The sequence below is a fragment of the Oratosquilla oratoria genome, chromosome 33, assembly GCF_046742065.1.
Source record: "Oratosquilla oratoria isolate Oo_2021 chromosome 33, ASM4674206v1, whole genome shotgun sequence".
Classification (NCBI taxonomy): domain Eukaryota; kingdom Metazoa; phylum Arthropoda; class Malacostraca; order Stomatopoda; family Squillidae; genus Oratosquilla; species Oratosquilla oratoria.
In genome coordinates, this window is record NC_134809.1 from 29,768,555 (window position 1) to 29,791,006 (window position 22,452).

The following is a 22,452-nucleotide window of genomic DNA, read 5'->3' on the forward strand; positions in this document are numbered from 1 at the left end:
GACATAGTCAAACAGCAATTGAAAGAACATAATGAAGACTCAGTTATTAAAGTGATGAGACAAAAGGAGAATATAGTAAGAGATTTAGCAGACAAGAAGAAATGTATAATTATATTAGGAATGGAAGAGAAACACAACACAGATAGAACCACAAGAATCAAAGAGGAAAATGAAAAAGTAAGCCAATTACTAGAGTCAGTTCAGGAAGATGAACCAGAAATTATGAAACAAATCGAAGAGAAATTTAGACTCGGAAAGTATAGCACAGATAAGACCAGACCAATTAAGATTAAATTCAAGTCACAAACTACATCTGAGAATATCTTATCCAAAACAGGGAAACTAGCAACAAGTGAACAATATAAAAAGGTATGGATAAAAAGGGAAATGAATAAAGAGGAAAGAGAGGAAGAAAAGCAGAAAAGATTGAAGCTAAGGCAAAAAACGAGAACAGAACGGAGTCAGAGAAAGAGAGATTCTATTGGAGAGTAGTGAATATGAAACTAAGGAAGTTCGACACACAAAAGAAAAACATAAGGGAAACAGAGAACACAATGGAAGTGGCAGAAAACTAAGAGTGTCTTACACAAATATAGATGGATTAATAACAGGACTGAATGAGCTGAATGATTATTTGAAGGAAAAAGAACCGGACATAATGGGAATTGTAGAAACAAAATTAAAAGGCCCACTACCACCCAACAGTGTAGGACATGATGCATACAATTATTGGATTAGAAACAGAGAGAAAAAGCAAGGGGGTGGAGTTATGTTCCTGACTAAGAAGGATATAAACGTGAAAGGTGTCATATATGGAAAGAATACAGTAGAGATGATTATGATAGAAGTGGAAGACAGAGATAAGAAGAGCAGAAAATTTGTGATAAATTATGTGCCTCCAAAAACAGCCTCATGGGAAGAGAGTGAACATAAAAGTATGTTAGAGAACACAAAGATAACATTAAACAAGATAATGGAAGAGGGAGGAAGAATAGTTATGATGGGCGACTTTAATTGCAAAGAAATCTGCTGGGAAGAAATGACAGTAAAGGGTGGAGACGACTCATGGGGAAACGCTCTACTTGAGATGATTATTGACCACACAATGACACAATGGATACAGGAGAACACTAGGTATAGAAATGAAGAAGAACCATCGAGACTAGACTTATTAATTACATCTGAACCTAGAATAGTGGACAAGATTGAATATAAAACACCAATAGGTAAAAGTGACCACATATTGATTGAACTGGAACTTAATGAAGAAAAATATATGAAAAGAAATGAACAATATAGAAAAGGAAGAATGATGTATGAAAAAACAAACTTTGATAAAATAAGAGAATTCTTTCAACAAGAAAACTGGAAAGAAATATACAAAGAAGAAACATCAGTGGAAGAGAAATGGAATATCTTGACAAAAATTTACAAAAAAGGAGTGGAAAAGTATGTCCCAAGACAAAAACAAGAAAAAGAATATGTAAAATGCTGGTACAACAAAAGTTGTAGGGAGTTAAAAGACAAAAGAGACAAAGCCTGGACCAGATGGAAAAGAGACAGACCTGATAAATGGAAAATATATACCGGTTATAGAAAGGAATATGTACAAACGTGCAGAGAGGAAAAGAGAAAATATGAAAAAGACGTCATAGAAAAATGTAAAGATCAACCAAAACTATTCTATTCTACAGATTTGTAAACAATAAACTGAAAAACAAACAGGACTTGGAGAAATTAAGACAAGGGGGAGTTGAATACACTGAGGAAATGGAAATGGCGGAAATTATGAACAAACATTTTAAATCAGTGTTTACAAGGGAGAACATACAACCTGAAGAGATTGAATGGAAAGAGAAAGTCCCCCCTATAGAAGAAATAGAAGTATCAAAGAATGAAATATTGATACACTTGAGTAATCTTGATGTCAGAAAATCGCATGGACCAGATGAAATAGCAAACTGGATACTGAAAGAATGCAGGAATGAACTGGCAGACAAAATACATAGCATAATAAGCAGTTCCTTGAAAGAAGGAAAAGTTCCAGAAGATTGGAAAAAAGCAAATATAGTACCTATATATAAAGGAGGAAATAAAGAAGAACCTACCAACTATAGACCAGTCTCTCTAACAAGTACAATAGCAAAAATTTGTGAAAGAATGATCAAAAGTAGATGGGTAAAATACTTGGAAAAAAACAACGTACTAAATCCAAGGCAATTTGGATTCAGACAAGGACGATCATGCGTCACCAATTTAATATGTTTCTATTCAAGGCTAATAGATATAATACAAGAAAGAGATGGATGGGCTGATTGTGCATTTCTAGACCTAAAAAAAGCTTTTGACAAAGTACCACATAAGAAGTTGCTTAAGAAATTAGAATATGAAGGAGGAATACAAGGTAAATTGCTAAATTGGATGGAAGACTTTTTACAAGAAAGAAAAATGAGAGTAGTGATAAGAGACCAGCACTCAAAATGGAATGAAGTAATAAGCGGTGTCCCGCAGGGAACAGTTCTGGCCCCAATAACGTTTGCTATATATATTAATGATATGGATGAAGGAATTGAAAGCTATATGAGCTTCTTTGCAGATGATGCAAAACTACTGAAAAGAGTGAAAACTGAAGAAGATTGTGAATCACTACAGAGTGATCTAAATAAAGTACAAGAATGGAGTAGGAAGTGGGAGATGGAGTTCAATACAAAAAAGTGTAGTATAATGGAATTTGGAAAAAGCAAAAACAGAATAACAGGATCATATAATTTGGGAGAAGAAGGAATAAAAAAAGTAGAAAATGAGAAGGACCTGGGAGTCATTGTTATGAATAATATGTCACCTGAGAAACATATAAATAAGATTTTTGGAGAAACTTATAATTTAATAAGAACAATCAAAGTGGCATTTACATACCTGGATGAAGAAATGGTGAGGAAAATCCTAATCACCCTGATAAGACCAAGATTGGAATATGCAGCAACGATATGGTCACCAAGTACAAAAAAAAATGTATAAAAAAAACTTGAAAGAATACAAAGAGCAATTACAAAATTGGCACCAACACTCTCAAAACTATCATATGAAGAGAGACTACAAAAACTTGAACTACAGACACTAGAGCAAAGAAGAGAGAGAGGAGATTTGATAGCTATTTACAGAATCATGAAAGGCATAGAAATTACTGATAGAGAGAATCTGATAAAATGGGATGACAGAAATACAAGAGGACACGGAAAGAAAATAAAAAAAAGACAGCTATAGAAGAGATTTGAAAAAGAACAGCTTTCCTCACAGAGTAATAGACAGTTGGAACAAGTTAGATGAGAAAGTGGTGTGTGCAAAAACAATACATGAATTTAAAAATAGTTTAGATAAAATGAGATATGAAGACGGGACACGACGAGCATAGCTCCCCTTCCCGTAAAATACAACTAGGTAAATACAACTAGGTAAATACACACACACACACACATCCTGCCACTACGGCGGTCCGGGTTCGACTCCCGCCCAGGGCTGAAATAATTCCAGTATCGCTTCACTGCGGGGTGCTACTCCAATTCTCGTGGATGAGGAGTTGGGTGTGTGTGTGCGTGTAAGGTCACAGTATTACCCATAGATCGGTCATACAAGCTCTAAGCTCTCAACCGGGAGGTTAATAACTGTCGATCACGAGTCCAACACGTGATCCAAGACCATGGTGAATCACATAAAAACGCGCGCAGGCATGAACAAATGTTTTTCAGGCCAGGGCGGGAACTAAACTCGGACCGCTGATTTAGCAGTTGAGCACTGTAGCATTACACCAGCATGCTGGTACGTGAGAATAACGGATACGCAACCCCGCTATATTTTTCATTGTATCTACTGGGTTCTTGGAAGTAAGATAAACGAAAAAAGCATATATATATATATATATGTATATATATATATATTTATATATATGTATATATATATATATATATATATATATATATATATATATTCGTGAAGCGTGGCAGGAGATTCTCTTTCAAGCATATTCTGTTGAAAACGACAGCAAATTTATTGGAGATGAATTTCTTTCGTAAGCTTTCTAGCTTTCGGAAAGTAGATTTCCTAGGAAAAGAGAGGGGAAGAAGCAAATTTCTAATTGACATTGGGAACCTATATTAACACAGAAGTCTATTTTATAAACAAAATAAATGAAAATAAACAAAACACAGTAGAATAAATTCAAGACGTTTCGTAGGTCGTTCTGCATCTTCAGTTGGAATGGTGGGTATAAAAATGAATGGTGGGTATAAAAATGAATAAAGGTAAAACTTGGAGAGATCGCTAATGACTCTCCTCTGCTTAGCTGGCGCTATGTGGTTGATTCCTCAGCCTAGCCGATCGTCTAAGGCATGACATTTTGTCCTCTGCGGGGTGCTTGTTTTGATCCGGCGGCTCTATTTTTGTGAACAAATGTCTCCTACGTGTAGGCTTCATGCTGGGGAGGAGGGAGAAATCATTTGTTTGTACATTAATAATGGGCTGTAAATCTTTTATAATCACAGCCTCCAAGATGGTCAGACGTTGGAGGTCCTTCTCTGCGACGATTTCAGTATTATGTATCATGGTTTCCCTGTCGAGATGGTGTCTGTGGTGGGTCCAAATGTGTTTAGGTCCTCCTTGTTGTAGGTGAAGGGTGATTCTTCTGGACAGAGTGGTAGTTGTCTTTCCCACGTAGGTAGATAGGGGGCGTACAGTCCTCCTCTGGGCAAGTGAATTTGTACACTACGTGGGACTGACGTATTCCATGAGGTTTTGGGGCGGTGTGATTTCTCAGAATTAGGGAAGATTTTTTCTTATTCCTGTAATAAATGATGAGTGATAATTTGTCACGTTCTTTCGTGGGGGTCACATTTCTTTTAATAATGTTTTTTTGTTATTTTCGCATAATCTTTATATTAAGATTAAGTATTAAGTATTGTTTTTGCTCAGTATTTTTAAACTAAATCAAGTGAGAACATATGCTTCAATTTATATTCAAAATAGTATTCGCATTCGTGCTACAGAGTACATCTGTTTAAAAGCGTTATCTATACCTACAAAATTCAGGCTCTCCCTCCCGCAATCGTCATCTATATTTACAATATTCAGGTTAACCCCCCCCCCAACACACACACACAAATTTTGATCCTGGAGCCGGCATGGTGACGTTGTCTTAACCACCGACGCCGGCCGCGCCTGAGACGTCTGCTTCCCTGGCCGGCCCAACCCAGACTGATTACGTCACCAACGCGAGTGGAGGCGTATGCACTCGCCAAGACTCACAGATTGCTCACGCACCCCACAGCCAAAGGGAAGGCAGCCAATCAGAAGGCTAGACAACAGACAATCCGACGGAACCCTTCTGTGAGCGTGCCGCGGGGTTTAAAAGGACGATCTCTTGCTAACAGAGTTCAGTACAGCCTCACCAACCGTCGCAGCAACACCTCGCCCCACAGCTCCAAGACCTCTTTCCTAGCAACGATGGAGGACTTCCAGTTCCAGCTCCAGATTTCATGCTCGCCATATACTCACCTGATTCGGTGATTAAAAGAGATAGAGATCACTGTGTAGTCAGGAGTTTAGTTTGCCTTAGTTGTCCATACCAGAACATTATACCGCAATTGACTACAATTTTTTTTTTTTTTTTTTTTTTCAATTGAAAAACTTGAAGCTTGAAGAAATTTGAATATGACTTCTAGTGCTCAAGGACGGATCGACCCCTTCGATCCAAAGAAGATTAAACTGGAGGTCTATGTTAGGTCGTTTTGCTTATACAATTGTAAGTGATGTTTCTAAAAGAAAGAATACATTGCTAGTGTCCTATTGTACAGAACCTTAATGTTTTGGTGTGTCTTCAGATCGAAATTGGATATGGTGTCCTTAATTAGAACATGACCTGTCTGAAGTTGTAAAGTCACGTGACATTTGTTTTAAAAACTTACAAAACATGTTGTGTTGTCCCGGCCAGAAACTGAAAAAGAATGGAGTAGAATACATGTAGATTATGCAGGTACAATAGACGGATCTTCTTTTCTTTTGTTAACTGATTCCCATTCAAATATTTTAGATGTATACGTTACAAAGTCAATTACACCTGCTGAAACTATTGCTAGATTAAGGCATATTTTTTGGGAAACCAGATGTGCTTGTTTCAAATAATGTAAAAAAAATTGTGTCTGAGGAGATGGATTTTATTTTTTTTTTTCTTGAGGACGAATGCAATCAAGCATATTACCCCTGTTCCTTATAATCCTTTTTCAGATGGATTGGCGAAGAGGGCAGTACAAACTTTAAAAAGAGACACGAATGTATAGATTTTTGCATAATTATAAAAGATCAGTACATTCTTCCACATGAAAGGCACCAGGTGATATGATGTGTAGTAGGAATTTCAAAGGTTTAGTAGAAACAAGAACCCAGGAAAAGAGACCTGAGAGATGAATTTAAGTTTGTAACAGCCAAATACAAGGTAGATGATGCTGTGTCTGTTAAAATTATGCCCAGGGAACTATTCGAGTAGAAGGTAAAATTGTTGAAGTAATGTGAGTTAGAAACTTCAAAGTACAAATGGAGATTTTTGGCATCATCCTAAGGAAGAGGCATGCTGATCAATTAATGCCAAGATTTATATCTGGTTGTGAGGAGTGTTGTTTTTAAAAATCAAAGATGTGATTGAGTCTCGGGATGGTAGTGTTCCTGATAAAATATCTGTAACTGATTCAGAACTTGGAATGAACCTGGAATCCAATGGTCACATGGACAAATCAAAAGTTTGTACTGGAACTCCACCCTCTGGGGATTCAAGTTCTATAGATTCCCCTTTGCCAGAACCAGTAACTTTGAGAAGATCTGGCAGAGTGGTAAAACCCCAGAATAGATTGAAATTATAATTCTTCTAGGGAGGGAGGACGTTATATATTGGAAATTTACTGTAGATTGTTGATCAGTAGGCGTTGGAATTGAACACTAGGTGTCACTCAGGTCAGGTCAAATTGGGGTAGGTGCTTCAAACAGTGAGATGGCGAGTGGTTTTGTTTCAGTGATCAGCGCCGAAGAGGTATAATATATATGTAGTAGAATTGTAACCTTAGAGAAGACTGTTAAGGGCCTTAAAGAGGAGAATCGAGTTCTTTGCTCGAAGGCCCAATACACGGACGACAAACCATGTCTGAAACCTGGGTGGAAAACTGTGACAAACAAGACACGGAGTGATTGTAAAAAGCCCTCACCTCTTTTCAAGCTCTCGCGGGTCTACAAGAAGAAAAAATTAAGAAAATGCAAGAAGGGTAGGGCAATTGCTAGATCCCTGCCCACAGATAAGATTTTGGTTGTAGGAGGATAGCCAGGTAAGGTACTGTATTTAGATAGGGCCTTCTGTGACAAAGATAAGAAGTATAGGACCCGGGTGTGTTTCCCTAGGGCGGGAATAGGTGATGTTAGAGACATGATAGAAGAGTGTATAGTCGGGGAAGGTGTGAAACCCATAGTTTGCTTGAGTGCTGGAGGAATGATAGGTTCCGGGATGCGCTAGATAAGATTGGGAATAAGGGAGGGGTTCCTGTTGTACTGTATGTGGAATCCTTCCGAGGCGTAGAGTTGGAGGCATGTGACATTCCAGGGCTATTGCAATGAATTGCAGGCTGGTAAAACATTATAGAGCTAATGGATTGGCATTTGTCGACAACTTGTATAGCTTTGACGGTAAAAAAAAATCTATATACAAGGAACGGGGTGTTGTTGAATCCCTTGAGCGAGAAGTAGGTATCCTGCATATATATTTTTTTCGAGTAGATAACGTTGGAGTCAGGGGGGAAGTATCGGAATATAGTTTAGGCATTAGAAACAGCTCAGAGAGGGAACGTGAAAAGAATAATCTAATCAGGTGGAGGGAGGATAAACTAAAAGTTTACTATACAAACAGCAGAAGCGTAATACATAAATTTTATTTGCTGCGAGGTAAAACAAGCGTAGAAAGATTTGATATTATAGCAATTACTGAATTCTTGAATGGCTGATAGACATTTTCTTCTGGATAGCGAGATAGGAGATAAAAAAAAATTCACAAGAACAGGGTTGGCAGGAGTGGGGGAAGAGTACCACTTTTCGTTGAAAATACAATAAATTGTATTATCAACAATTCGATTAAGGAAGAGTATAATACGGAATCTATTTGGGTGGTGATTATAGGCAAGAATAAGAAACTTATTACAGACGCCTTATATAGACCTTCTAACCTCAGCATTGAGCAGACTGGTCCCCTGATTCATGAAATTCGCAGGGCGTCCCAGTACAAAAACTTTGTGATCATGGGATATTTTAATTGCAGAAGTATTGGCTGGGAAATTTTAGTAGGAAATCAGGAAGCGCAAAATTTCTTAATTTCTTAGATGTGGTGCACGATAATTTCCTAAAACAAATTATTACCGATCCTACGAGGGGAGAGAATACGCTGGACTTGTAACCAATAATGAGCACCTAACGAGAGACGTAAAAGTGGGAGATAGTCTAGGCTCTAGCGATCATCAAGAAATAAGGTTTAATATTATTTGAGAAAAATTAAATATTACGAATAACGTTCAAGTACCGGACTTCAGAAGAGCCAATTTTGATTATATGAGACAGTGTTTAAGACATTTGGTCACTTACGAGACCGATCCATGGGGCAATGACGGGGTTAGATACAAGGTCAGTCTGGACGTCATTAGCGCGGTCAGGAGTCGGGTCACGGAGGATTATATGCGTACCTTGAGTCAGGTCACTTACAAGCGCGAAATCAACAGCCCGGTCAGAGATTTGGATGGAATGTGTAGTAACCTAACAGCCTTAATTCTAAATGTTCAAAATAGATTTATTCCTCTCAAGTCAATACGAAAGAATAGTAATACTCCCAAATGGATGACGAACATACTGAAATATGCGATCGGAATGAAAAGAGGACTTTAAGCTTGAATAAAGAAAAAAAAAAAAAAAAGGAGAAACACCTTAGATCTAGATATAACGATATGGCAAGACTGATTAAAAAGAAACCCATAGCGAAACGTAACTATGAAATTAAGGTTGCCAGACAAGCTAGATCCAACCTAAAGGGCTTCTTTCATCTCTACAGAAAAAAAAGGAAAGGATATGCCTAATAAAAAAAAATAAAAAAGACGAAAATGTCATGATAGAATCGGAGGAAAAAAGAGTGAGGTGTTTAACAAACATTTTCTCTGTGTTTACTAAGGAGAGGTTAGACTGCGATCTGATTTTCAGTGGGTATGAAGAAAGTCAAGGTAGAAGTAGTCAAACATATTAAAAACTTAAAGCTACAAAATCCCCGGGTCCAGACGGAAAATCTCCGAGAATGTTTAACTTTAAAGAGTGCATAATTGAAATCTGACCAGTTAACAGAAATATTTAATAAGTAGACACTGGTTTTGTGCCTATTCCTTAGGGGGCAGGCAAACCTTGTTCCTGTTTTCAAAAAGGAAGATAAATCGTCTATATGCAACTACTGGCCAATCAGTTTGACATCAGTTACAGGTAAAATGTTTGAATCAATAAAAGTTAATAGACTGAGAGATCACATCGAGTGACATTATTTGATTCGTGACTCACAGCATGGTTTCTCCAAGGGTAAATTATGTGTGACTAATCTTCTATGTTTTTACACAAGTGTATATGAGGCGTCAGATAACAATGATAGTTACAATGTTATTTACCTTGACTTTAGCAAAACGTTCGACAAGGTGCCCCACCAGAGACTACTAAATGAAATCAAAGCCCATGGTATAAGAAGAAAAGTGTTAGAATGGATCACAGCTTGGATCAGTGACAGAAAACAGCGGGTCACCATAAATTGTGCAAAATTCAAATGGGGGGAATGTTTCTAGTGGAGTTCCCCAGGGCTCGGTTTTGGGTCCCTTATTGTTCATTATGTACATGGACGAATTGGACAATGGTATTAATAGTGATATTAGTAAGTTTGCGGACGACACTAAAATAGGACGCCTAATTAGGTCAGGAAACGACGCCTAAATTCTGCAGGATGATCTTAACAAATTGTTCACATGGTCGGTGAAATGGCAAATGAACTTCAACATCTCAAAGTGCAGCATGTTAAACGTAGGGCTACACAACCCCGAAAACAGATATAGCTTAGATGATACGTTTTTAAAGAAAATCCAGGAAACAGTGCATTAGCACCAGGAATAAAGCTAACAGAGCATTAGGTTTCATTGTTAAGACAGTTACGAATAGAAGTGCAGAGGTAATTATCAAACTCTATCCAGCGTTAGTTAGACCCATACTTGACTATACAGTACAGTTTTGGTCTCCGTCTTATAGAATGGACATCAATTCACTAGAATCAGTACAGAGAAGAATGACCAAAACGATACATGGGCTCAGAAATTTACCTTTTGACGAGAGGCTTAGGCACCTTTGCATACTGGAAAGACGCAGAGTGCGGGGTGAAATAATGTTCAAGTAGGTCAAAGGCTTTAACAAGGGTGACGCAAACAAGGTCATCATATTAAGACAACAGGACAGGACTCGCAGTAATGTATTTAAATTAACAAATTTAGATTTAAGAAGGAAATTGGAAAAATTGGTTTACTAATAGGGTGGTCAACGAATGAAATAGACTTAGTAACCATGTAGTGAGCGCTGAAAAAAATCGGTTGTTTTAAGAAACGGTTAGACAACTTTATGGATGGGGTCACAGGTGGTAAGGGACATGGAACTGCCTAGTGTAGGCCATAGGGTCTTCCAGTCTCCTTCATTCTTATGTTCATATGTATTGTCTTTTTTTAAGGTGTTTACTAGTACAAAATCCCGGAGAGTTTGTTGTGTTTGTATACTGTATGCGAGGGATCCGTATATTTCGTTAAGCTGAGCAATCGTCCTACGATGTAAGCTTTGTATTCAGCTAGGAAGTGGTGTCGTTTGTACCCACCAAATAAATCACAATGAATTTAATCGTCTTTGACTCTAGCCTACATGACACCTCTCAACTGAGGGCCCGTAACGGTGACGACTATTGTCCAGTTGGGGTACAGCGTCTTATCAACGGGTTAGTCTGCAAATGCAAGTGAACAAGTGATTGCTAGATAGAGGATATAAATAGGATAGCAGGTGGCAATAGTCCAACAGTATGTACAGTTTATAAAGAGATTCAATCAAGCCCTTGTGGTGTATTATTTCTTGCAAGTATGCAAATTTCTGTGAACGTATATAGGATCAATATACTGTATAGTATAACTGGATTTAGTTAATCTTTTGACTATTTTTGGTACTCTACCTAATGTGGTACTTTCTGGATTACAGTATCTGTCGGTCCTTTTTAACATACGGATTGACAGCTAGGCTTTTGTAAATTGTAAAACTTTTTTTGTTTTTTTTTTGTTTTTTTCCTGCAGGCTAACATAACTTATCCAACCTAACCTAACCAAACCTTATTTTTTTTTAATTTGTCAACTTTAAAAAATACTACTTAGGTGCAGGCTGTTTAATCTATACCAGTATATGCCCAGATCTTGTATTTTTTTATGTAGTCATTGGCCACTGTGTGGCGAGAGTGACAATGCAGCTTCATAATTGAATTTCACTTCATGATGTCTCCAATATTTATCCAGTCTTCTTTCAAGTGCAAATGCACTCGGAGCTTCTACAATAGTTGATGGGAGCTTATTCCATATGTTGACTATTCTTTCCACAAAGAAATTTTGCCTCAGTTTTGTACGACATCTCTTTTTTTCATCAACTTGTATTTGTGTCCTCTTGTTGGAAAGTAGCTGGGTCTGTATCCTTAAGATGCAGCACTGTAGCTATCCCCATTTCATACTTTCCAGTTAATAGTTTAAATGCTTCAATCATGCCACCCCTCAGTCTCCTGTATACTAGTGTAGGCAGCTGAAGCATTTTCAATCTCTCTTCATAACTTGAGGTCTCGAGTCCTGGAATCATCTTCGTCACTCTTCTCTGTACATTTTTCAAAGAAGTTATATATTTTTTTTCCCGATTGGGCTCCCGATTATTTGACCAAATTTAAGAGGTCTCATTAAAGCAATATAATTTTTTTTCTTGGTTTAAATAGATGAAAGATCTTCTGATAAGCCCCATAACTCTACTTGTTTTATTAATCTTTTCATTTATATGGTTTTCAATATTCAATTGTTCACCCATCATTATGTCCAGATCTTTTTCTATGTCAGCTCTCTCTAAAGATACTACTTGATCTTCATTCCTCATTGTGTATTGCCTGTGTTCATGTGACTTAGACCTTGACACTGTCATAATCTTGCACTTCTCAGGGTGAAACTGAAGTAGCCATCTCTCTGACCACTCTTGAAGTCTATTTATGTTGTTTTGTAGTATTTCTTGATCAGTGGAATTCACTATCTCTCCAAAGCACTTTGTATCATCCGCAAACATATATAAAGTTGAGGCAATATTATCCGGCAAATCATTGATATATATAATAAATAACAAAGGTCTGATGACACTACCTTGATGCACTGGGCTTGAGACCTCTTTCCATTCTGATGATGAGCCCCCCACAATTACTGATTGATTATTGTTATTATTTATTTATTTATTTATTTTATTCTTATTTTATTTATGTATCTATTTATTTTTTATCTCCCAGATATTCTCTCTACAGCATACATATTGCCAATCAAGATGCCTCTGCGTGCAGTTGCCAATCTCAGCTTCATGTTTACTGAAGCTGGACCACTTGTTGCTCGATACGAAGCTGCCCGTGCATGTGGCTTCAAGGTTGTGGAGTGTGCCTTTCCCTATGTGCACTCCATTGAGGAAGTTGTGGAGGCACTCCAAAAATCAGGCTTGCAACAAGTTCTCATCAACTCAGACCCTGGTAAGCTCTTACTTTCTTTTGATGTAGTAATCTCTCCATATTATTTCTGTTTATTGGTTTTTAACAGGACCAACATTAGGTATGTGACCCATTTGGGATTTCATGATTCATTGCTCTCCATATGTGTAAAGTCAAGACTCAATTTCATTTAGAGTTGCTGTCCTGTACTTTCACTTACAAAACTCTACACACAGAATTGCACACCTCTGGGAAATGCCAAGAAAAGCATGAAGGAAGAAAAATTATATGAAAATAAAAATTCGTGAACATATACATCAGTCATACATTCTTGTGTATGACTGATGTATTAATTTTTCCTAAATAATTTTCCTCTTTATATACTTTTGAACAGAATATTCAGTAAAGAAATTGTGCCAATAAATGCAGTAGAATGGTAAAAACTAAAAATAAGAGAATTTAAGAATGGAGATCCACAGTTACACAAACATGAGAAAATAACAATATCTTCTCAGAGTGACTTATAGTCCCGTATGTAGGCTGTTGCTGGTTACCTGAAGACAGATTGATTGATAATACATCACGGGTCTTGAGACCAGCTTAATACATTAGAGGTGTTACTGTATAATGTTCTCATATACGAGATAAGCTTGTATTGATCTGAATTATATGGAAGAATTGTTTTCCAGATATGTATCAAGCTTAGGTGACACTAAAATTTTAATAATGATACACCCATAGGTGTGGCATGTAAGTTAGTCTAATGATCACTGTGGTTCATAGCATCCTCATGATAATGTCTACCCAATGTCAGGGGATGTGCAAAGTGGTGAATTGGGCTTTGCTGCCAAGCCAGGACAAGAGGAGAAGTTCAGGGACAGTCTAGAGAGGAGCATTGCTTATGCTAAAGCTCTCAAATGTGGCAAGTAAGGATTTGCTGGTGTGATTAGATTGAATATTATATTTGTGGTTTTCAAAAAATTTCATAGGGTTAATAAAGAGGAATAGGTAAGTCAGAGCAACCCTGAGTATCACTTTGATTTTGTCAATAAAGTTTTTATAAAAACATACATATACCAAAAGGTCCCATTTCCCATATACAGTAAGGGGTTATGGCTCAGTCAAGGCATACACCGACCCTTCATCTATCCCACACTTATTTTTTGTCCCTTGCATTTTAGTTTCTTGTGGATGATGGGTTATTCCCAGGGGGTATAGGACCAGACAAAAGCCTGCCATCCGTATCATGTTTCTATATACGTAAAAAATGAGAAAATTGTTCTCATGAATAAAAAGGGTATAAGGTGAATAAATAAATTTGCTGTGAATATTATAAATATATTGGGCCACCACCCACTTGCAGAGATGCTGGAGTAGCACTCAGGCAAACTCTGGCAGTACTGCACCCTTGGTCATCAATGCCCCCACCTATTGCCCAGCCTAGAACCAATGCAGCATAACAGCACCTCCACAGCAGGCATTGACAACTTAACATACCTTAATGTCTGATTTCTTTCCAGTTCATATTTTTGTATGTTCCTACTTTATATCTCTTTAGCATCTCACTTATTCCTCATATTTCATCCATTGATTACACTGCCTTTTTAAACATAGTATATTTGAAGTGCCGACATTTTTATATTTGTAGTGCCCACATTTTTTCCCACTCCTTATTTGTTCCAATTAATGTCAAAGATGCCTGATAATGATTACAATATTACACATGGAAATAGGAACACCACCTCTTGCATATATGTAATTCGTCTCTTTCCCCCCTTCGTTTCTCACTGCAGTTGTTTAAATCCCACTTTTTCTTGAATGCCCAACACCTACCCCAAATACCATCTCACAGATAAAACTTATCTGAACCTTCATACCATGATTTTTTTTTTCTCTCTCTTTTTTTTTCTTCACCCCTCTTAAATGTTCAAACTAATTTAAAATCATCATAACTAGGTGAAGGAATAAAGTATGTGGAGAAGTCATGGTCACAAATTCTAATTGGAGACATTCAAAGCTTGTGTGTACAGAGATGCAGTCAGGTCAATGTCATCTCTTTCCTTCACACCACCCCTTGAATATCATACAGTACCCTTTTTCTTTTCAAACTTGATATCCCCCCCAGAGGGTTTAAAAAGTATAAAATCTATGTACATAACAGTTATTAAGAGGCAGACTTCATCCAGACAGCTAGCAAATAGATACTGTCCCATGTGGAAAGACAAATTCAGTACTCATCACAAACATGCATTTACATAGGGAGTATTTTAGATTAGTGAGACACGGTGTGGCCATGAGCTGCCTTCTGATTGTCTGGTGGTGTACACTGATGCTCATGTGTCAGATAATAATTGTATCTTGTACACCTGTGTTTTTCAGTTGTGAAGTGACTTACCACTTTTTTGTAGTGTGCTGTGTCTTGCAACACTGCTTCTGACCCCGGGCAGTGGACAAGGTGCAGGGATGACCCGTCATTCAGGAGGTGCTAAGATAGGAGGGAGGGTGGGGGGTTGTGGAGTGTATTCAGGGATGGAATGGGTGGGAATGATTTTATGCCTTTTTCTTTTTGGCTACCCCCCTTGTAAGGGGGAAAAAGCCTTGGTATATGTATGTATGTATGTGTTGTATATATGTACATGTCTCCTGATTGTGGTGAATAGAACAGCCAGCAGATTAGCCAAGGTGAAGTGCCCCTGTGCCTCTCTGAAAATGTCATTCGCTCTTGGCCATTACGCTACCCATTATGTATTATACAGAGGAAAGTAAACCATATTGTATTCCTTTTGTGGTATCAGTATTATTGGAAAGACATTTCTTTCATTAAAAACAAAAAATTCTGTGTCAGTTATGATGAATGTATAGAGATTTATGTATTTATTTTATTTTTCTTTATTTTTATTTTTATTTATTTTTTGGGAAGTGTAGTTGGGAGGTTCTCAGGAGTGAAGAAAGGATGAGGGAGAGAAGGGGTGGCTATAGTCAGTAGTGAAGAGAGAATGAGGGAGATAAGGGGTGGCTATACTAGTAAGTGAAGAAATTTATAAGTGTGTAGTGGGGTGGAAGGAGGTTTCTTCAAGGTTATTGTGGATGAAGGTGAAACTGGGAAGGGAGATGTGGGTTTTTGTAAGTGCATATGGGCCTAGTAGTGAGAAGAGTGTAGAGGAAAAGGAGGCTTTTTGGATGGATTTAAATGAGTGCATAGAGGGATTAGGGAGAAATGTATATGTAGTGTTATTGGGAGACCTTAATGCTAGGGTAGGTAATGAACCAATAGACAGAGTGATTGGGAAGTAGGGAGCTCCAGGAAAATTTGTAGTGGAGAGTTGATGATAGCAAATACAGTGTTTAGGAAGAAAGTCAAGCATAATTACACATGGGAGAGGGGGGTGGATGGAAGGGTGGTAGATAGAGTGTTAATGGACTATATAGTGATAACCAAGAGTATAGTAGGGAGAGTTAAGGATGTACATGTTCTAAGGGGAGAGAGTGGGGAAATATAAAATAATTTTTTGGTGGAAGGTAAGTTGAGAGTGGAGGATAGGTGGAGAAAGAGGAAAAGGACAGAAGGTAGGGAGGTGCTTAGAGTGAACTGCTTAAATGAGAAAGAAAAGGAGAGGGAGTACAAGAAGCTGAGAGAGAGGAGTGGGAGGGAGTGAAGGATAGAGTAGAACTAGGAGTGGAGGAGGAATGGGGATGGTTCATAGAGGTAGTCACAAGGTGTGCAAAGATGATGTGTGGAACAAGGAGGACAGGAGGAAATCGAAGGAAGGGTAGTGAGTGGTGGGATAAGGAAGCAAAGAAGGCTGCAGAAGAGAAGAAGTAGGCTTTCACAGATTGGTTACAAAATGGAATGAGGGAATCATATGAGAGGTACAAAGAAAAGAGAAGAGAAGTAAAGCATAATATAAAGGAGGCAAAGAGGAAAGCAGATGTGAAATGGGGTAAGAGTATGACAGAAATTTTTGAAAGTAGTAAAAAAAATGTTTTGGAAACAAATTAAGAGAGGAAGAGGAGGCCAATCAGATAGAGAAGAAAAGATGAAAGGTGCAGATGGAGAGATGATAATGGAAGAGAAGGCAGTAAGATGGGCAGAATATTTTAGGGATTGCTGAATGTGAAGGAGGATAGTGAGGGAAAGGTAGTTGCAGTGGGAAGCACTAAGAAAATGACTGTGATGAGTGAGGAAAATGGAGGTGAAATAAGGAAAGATGAAGTGAAGGCAGTTGTTAAGATGAGAGCAGGTAAGGTACTTGGGTTGGATAGATGTCATGAAGAATGTCTGAAAAAAGGAGGTGCAGTGATGGTGGACTGGCTGGTGAGGTTATTTAATGTTTAAGAGATGGTAGGATTGGAGAAGTGCCTGTATATTTCCACTTTACAAGGGAAAAGGGTACAAATGTGAGTGTAGTAGTTTTAGAGGGATCAGCTTATTAAGCGTAGTTGAGAAAGCTTATGGGAGGATCTTGATTGAGAGGATTAGGAGAGGAACAGAGGGAGTAATTGGTGAGGAACATTGTTGGTTTAGGAGAGGTAGAGGTTTAATAGATCAGATTTTTGTGGTAAGACAGATATGTGAGAAAGCTATAGGAAAAGGTAAGGTATTTTTGGGCTTTTATGGATCTGGAAAAGGCTTATGACAGGGTAGACAGAAAGGCACTGTGGGAGGTATTGCAGATATATGGGATAGGAAGAAAGTTAGTAAGAGCAGTCAAGAGCTTTTACGAGAGTAGTAGTGCTTGTGTGAAGATTAGAAATGGAGAGAGTGTGTGGTTTGAGGTAAAGGTGGGCCTTTGTCAGGGATGTGTTATGTCGCCCTGTCTGTTCAATTTATACATGGATGGGGTGGTGCAAGAGGTAAATGCAAGGGTAGTGGGTCAGAGATTGGAGATGGTTAAAGAAAATGGAGAAAAGTGGGAGATAAGCTAGTTGTTGTTTGCGGATGACACTGCACTTGTAGCAGGATTAGAGGAGGGATTAAAGAAGTTAGTGACAGAGTTTGGGAAGGTGTGCGAAAGAAGGAAGTTGCAGATAAATGTGGGTAAATGTAAGGTGATGAGATGTACAAGGGGAGAAAGTGGCAGCAGACTGGAAGTGAGTATTAAAGGAGAGAGACTGGAGGAGATGGATAGTTTTAGATACTTGAGTGTGAATGTGGCAGGAAAGGGAAGTGTGGAGGTGGAAGTAGAATGTATATTGAGAGAAATGAGTAAATGTCTTGGGGGATTAAAAAGTGTAATGAGAAATAAACGTTTGGGAATGGATGCTAAGAGTAGTGATTGTGCCTACAGCACTGTACGGGGCAGAAACATGGAACATAAGAGAGGAGGAGTTTGAATGTGTTTGAGATGAGGCGCCTAAGAAGTATGATAGGGGTTACTAGGCTGGATAGAGTGAGAAACGAGGTGAGGAGGAGAACAGGGGTGGAAAGGGAGTTGGGAGACAGGGTTGGTGAAAGAGTAGTGGGATGGTTTGGACACATGGAAAGAACGAGTGAAGAAAGACTAATAAAAGAGGTGTGGAAGGAGTGAACATGAGGGGGTGACCTAGGATGAGATGGATGGATGGGGTAAAAGGGGCATTGGGAAAGAGAGGAGTGTCTGTTGAGGAAGAACAGAAGATAGGGGTAAATGGAGAAGAGTTGTGTATGGATGATGCTGTGATGCATGAGGGGGAGTGGGTGAGGGATGGAGGGTGAGGGAGTATGTATGAGAAATAAATTGACATAGATCAAAGGGATTTCTCCCAATCTTCTCCTTTTCTGCATAAGGGAATGGAGAGGGGTGGTCACCGATTTAATGAAGTGGCCTTGCTGTGGATGTGCTGTGTCTTGTGACACTCTTTCTGACCCAGGGCAGTGGACAAGATGCAGGGATGACTCATCATCCACGAGGTGCCAAGATAAGAGGGAGGGAAGAGGGTAGAGGGGAGTGGAGTATGTTGGGGATGGAATTGGCGGGAGTAGTTTTTGTGCCTTTGTTTTTTGGCTACCTCCCTTGTAAGGGTGAAAAAGCCTTTGGTGTATGTATGTATTTATTTTTTTCTTAACCTTTGGGCACCACATTTTGAGCCACTCTGAAGAGACTGTCCTTGATTTACTTATTCGTTCATTGTTATATCGTTTACCACTTTGGGGTCAGTTGAGTATAGTAACTCATTCTTCATTTTCTTTGTAGAATCCATGTGATGTCAGGCAAGCATTCCCAAGAAAAAGAGAACTCATCTCTTATACTTTCCACATTTGAGGCCAACCTGCGCCATGCTGCAAGTAGATTTGAAGCTGAAGGCCTTGTAGGATTGATTGAACCAATCAATCCTGTATCTATTCCTGGGTACATACTAAATGATTACCAGACAGGTATGCTTGATGGTCCTAAAAGAGCTAGTTATTTGAGAAATGTGCTGTGCCACATAGATTCAGCTGGGATTTGTTGGTGCTACAAATAAGTTAGAAGTGGACAACAATAAATATGTTATTGTTTAATGAGTAAACTATTTCAAGGCACTTGATTGTATATTTCCCATCCAGGTTCACCTATTATCCAGGTCTTTAAGATTTTAAAGGGAATTGACAACATCAAAAGTGACAAAATTTTCACATTGAATGAGAATCAGACAAGAAACAATGGTCTCAAACTGTCCGGAAATAGATTCAATTTGGAAGTAGGTAGAAACAACTTTGCCAACCATGTAGTTAATGAATGGAATAAACTTCCTGCACAGGTAGTGCAATGTAGTTCAGTTCGAAGCTTTAAGAATCATTTAGGTATATACCTAAGTAAGATGCTGTAATGATTATAATTTATCTTATATTATTTGTTTTTGTTTTGTTATCACTTGTCTGTCTGATTTTCATTTATTGTTAGTTATATGTCAATTTATTATTATTTACTATTTACCTGTTTGTTTATTATTTAACTATACCTATGCATTTATTTATGTATTTTATTTGTTATTTACATTATTATAGTTTTTATCTATTATTTTATTATTAATATGATTTTTTTTTTCGCATCCGACCTAGATATGGATCAAAAGGTCTCCTGTCGGCATGCTCCGCCTATGTAAATCTTTTGTAACTTGGTGATAAGTAGTACGGGTATGTGTCTTTGATTTCATTGTTAAAACTATTCATTTCTTTGACAGCCATTGACCTTTTGAAAAAGGTGGATTCCTCTCATCTACGTTTGCAGCTTGATATATTTCACCTGCAAATGATCACTGGTAATGTTACCAACAACATCAAGGCTTTAATGCCCTTTGTAGGTATGTGGTTGTGTACTTATACATAGACAGCAAACTAAAAGTCTGATTTGAAGTATATTGTATTCATGTAGACTTTCTAGTGATAGTGTAAGTATAGGAGTTTTAGGTACCACTTCATGATTTTTTTTACAAGAGGAGAGCAGATGTGAAAAGGGGTAAGAGTATGACAGAAAAATTTGAAAGTAATAAAAAGATGTTATGGAAAGAAATTAAGAGGAAAAGGAGTTGAATCAAGTAGAGAAGAAAAGGTAAAAGGTGCAGATAGAGAGATAATAATGTAAGAGACGGCAGTAAAAGGAAGATAGGCAGAGTATTTTAGAGAGTTGTTAAATGTGAAGGAGGATAGGGAAGGAAGAAAATGACAGTAATGAGTGAGGAAAATGGAGGAGAAATAAGGAAATATGAAGTAAAGGCAGATGTTAAGAAGATGAAAGCAGGTAAGTCACCTGGGTTGGATGGGTGTCATGCAGAATGTCTGAAAAAAGGAGGTACAGTGATGGTGGATTGGCTGGTGAGGTTATTTAATGTTTGCTTAAGGAATGGTAGAGTGCCAGAGGACTAGAGAAATGCCTGTATAGTCCTACTTTACAAGGGAAAAGGGGACAAGTGTGAGTGTAGTAGTTTCAGAGGGATCAGCTTGTTAAGTGTAATTGGAAAGGCTTATGGGAGGGTCTTGATTGAGAGCATTAGTAGAACAGGGAGTAATTGGTGAGGAACAGTGTGGGTTTAGGACAGGTAGGGGTTGCGTGGATCAGACTTTTGTGGTAAGATAGATGTGAGAAAGATTTCGGAAAAGGTGAGGATGTATTTTGGTCCTTTATCGATTTGGTAAAGGCTTATGACAGGGTAGACAGGAAGGCACTTTGGGAGGTATTGCAGATATATGGGATAGGAGGAAAGCTATTAAGAGGATTCAAAAGTTTTTACAAGATTAGTAGAGCTTGTGTTAGAATCAGAAATGGAGAGAGTGAGTGGTTTGAGGCAAAGGTAGGACTTCACCAGGGATGTGTTATGTCATTTTGGCTATTCAATTTATACAGGGATAGGGTGGTGCAAGAGATAAATGCAAGATTAATGGGTCAGGGATTGGACATGGTTAAAGAAAATGAAGAAAAGTGGGAGATAAGTCAGTTGTTGTTTGCGGACGACTCTGCGCTTGTAGCAGGATTAGAGGAGGGATTGAGGAAGTTAGTGACAGAGTTTGGGAAGGTGTGCGAAAGAAGGAAGTTACAGATAAATGTGGGTAAATGTAAGGTGATGAGATGTACAAGGGGAGAAAGTGGCAGCAGACTGGAAGTGAGTATTAAAGGAGAGAGACTGGAGGAAATGGATAGTTTTAGATACTTGAGTGTGAATGTGGCAGGAAAGGGAGGAGTGGAGGTGGAGGTAGAATGTAGATTGAGAGAAGCGAGTAAATGTCTTAGGGGATTAAAAAATGTAATGAGAAATAGACATTTGGGAATGGATGCTAAGAGGAGATTGTATGAAGGAGTGGTTGTGCCTGCAACACTGTATGGGGCAGAAACATGGAACAAAAGAGAGGAAAAGAGGAGTTGAATGTATTTGAGATGAAATGCCTGAGAAGTATGGTAGGGATTACTAGGCTGATAGAGTTAGAAATGAGGAGGTGAGGAAGAGAATGGGTTGGAAAGGGAGTTGGGAGAGGGTTGATGAAAGAGTATTGAGATGGTTTGGACACATGGAAAGAGTGAGTGAAGAAAGATTAGTAAAAGAGGTGTGGAAGGCAGTGGTAGAAGAAGTGAACATGAGGGGGCAACATAGGATGAGATGGATGGATGGTGTAAAAGGGGCATTGGGAAAAAGGGAAATATCTGTTGAGGAAGGACAGGAGAAGACAGAAGATAGGGGTGAATGGAGAATGGTTGTGTATGGATGATGCCGTGATGCATTAAAGGGAGTGGGTGGGGATGGGAGAGGTGAGGGAGTATGTGTGAAAAATAAATTGACGCAGCCCAAAGGGATTTCTTCTTGTCTTCTCCATTTCTGCATGAGGGAATGGAGATGGGGGGTCACCGATTTAATGAAGCAACCTTGCTGTGGATGTGCCATGTCTTGCGACACTGCTTTTGACCCAGGGCAGTGGACAAGATGCAGGGATGACCCATCATCCAGGAGGAGCCAAGATAAATGGGAGGGAGGGGGGTGGATGGGAGTAGAGTATATGGGGATGGAATGGGTGAGAGTGGATTTTATGCCTTTGTTTTTTGACCACCTCCCTTGTAAGGGGGGAAAAGCCTTTGTTATATGTATGTACAAGGATTGTTGTCTGTTCTGTATATTTCTGAAATGGGGGTGGGGGGTTGTCACTGAGTAGTGAAGCAGAGACTGTCAACCAG

The 22,452-nt window shown here is 38.5% G+C and overlaps 1 protein-coding gene across 12 annotated transcripts in view; it reads left to right on the forward strand.

Moving 5' to 3' along the window:
• The window catches only part of Gip (hydroxypyruvate isomerase-like protein Gip), a 73,921-nt gene that overhangs the window by 45,719 nt on the left and 5,750 nt on the right, over nucleotides 1-22,452 (forward strand). The window contains exons 1-5 of one of the 12 annotated variants that reach the window (XM_076172730.1): nucleotides 10,690-10,723; nucleotides 12,644-12,874; nucleotides 13,647-13,758; nucleotides 19,006-19,187; nucleotides 19,976-20,095. In XM_076172730.1, the coding sequence (XP_076028845.1) occupies nucleotides 10,705-10,723; nucleotides 12,644-12,874; nucleotides 13,647-13,758; nucleotides 19,006-19,187; nucleotides 19,976-20,095 (664 nt within the window). In that variant the 5' untranslated portion in view covers nucleotides 10,690-10,704. Of the gene's footprint in view, nucleotides 1-10,689; nucleotides 10,724-10,872; nucleotides 11,206-12,643; nucleotides 12,875-13,646; nucleotides 13,759-19,005; nucleotides 19,188-19,975; nucleotides 20,096-22,452 lie in introns of those variants that run through there. The other 11 variants (XM_076172731.1, XM_076172732.1, XM_076172737.1 and 8 more) reach the window with 11 other exon arrangements.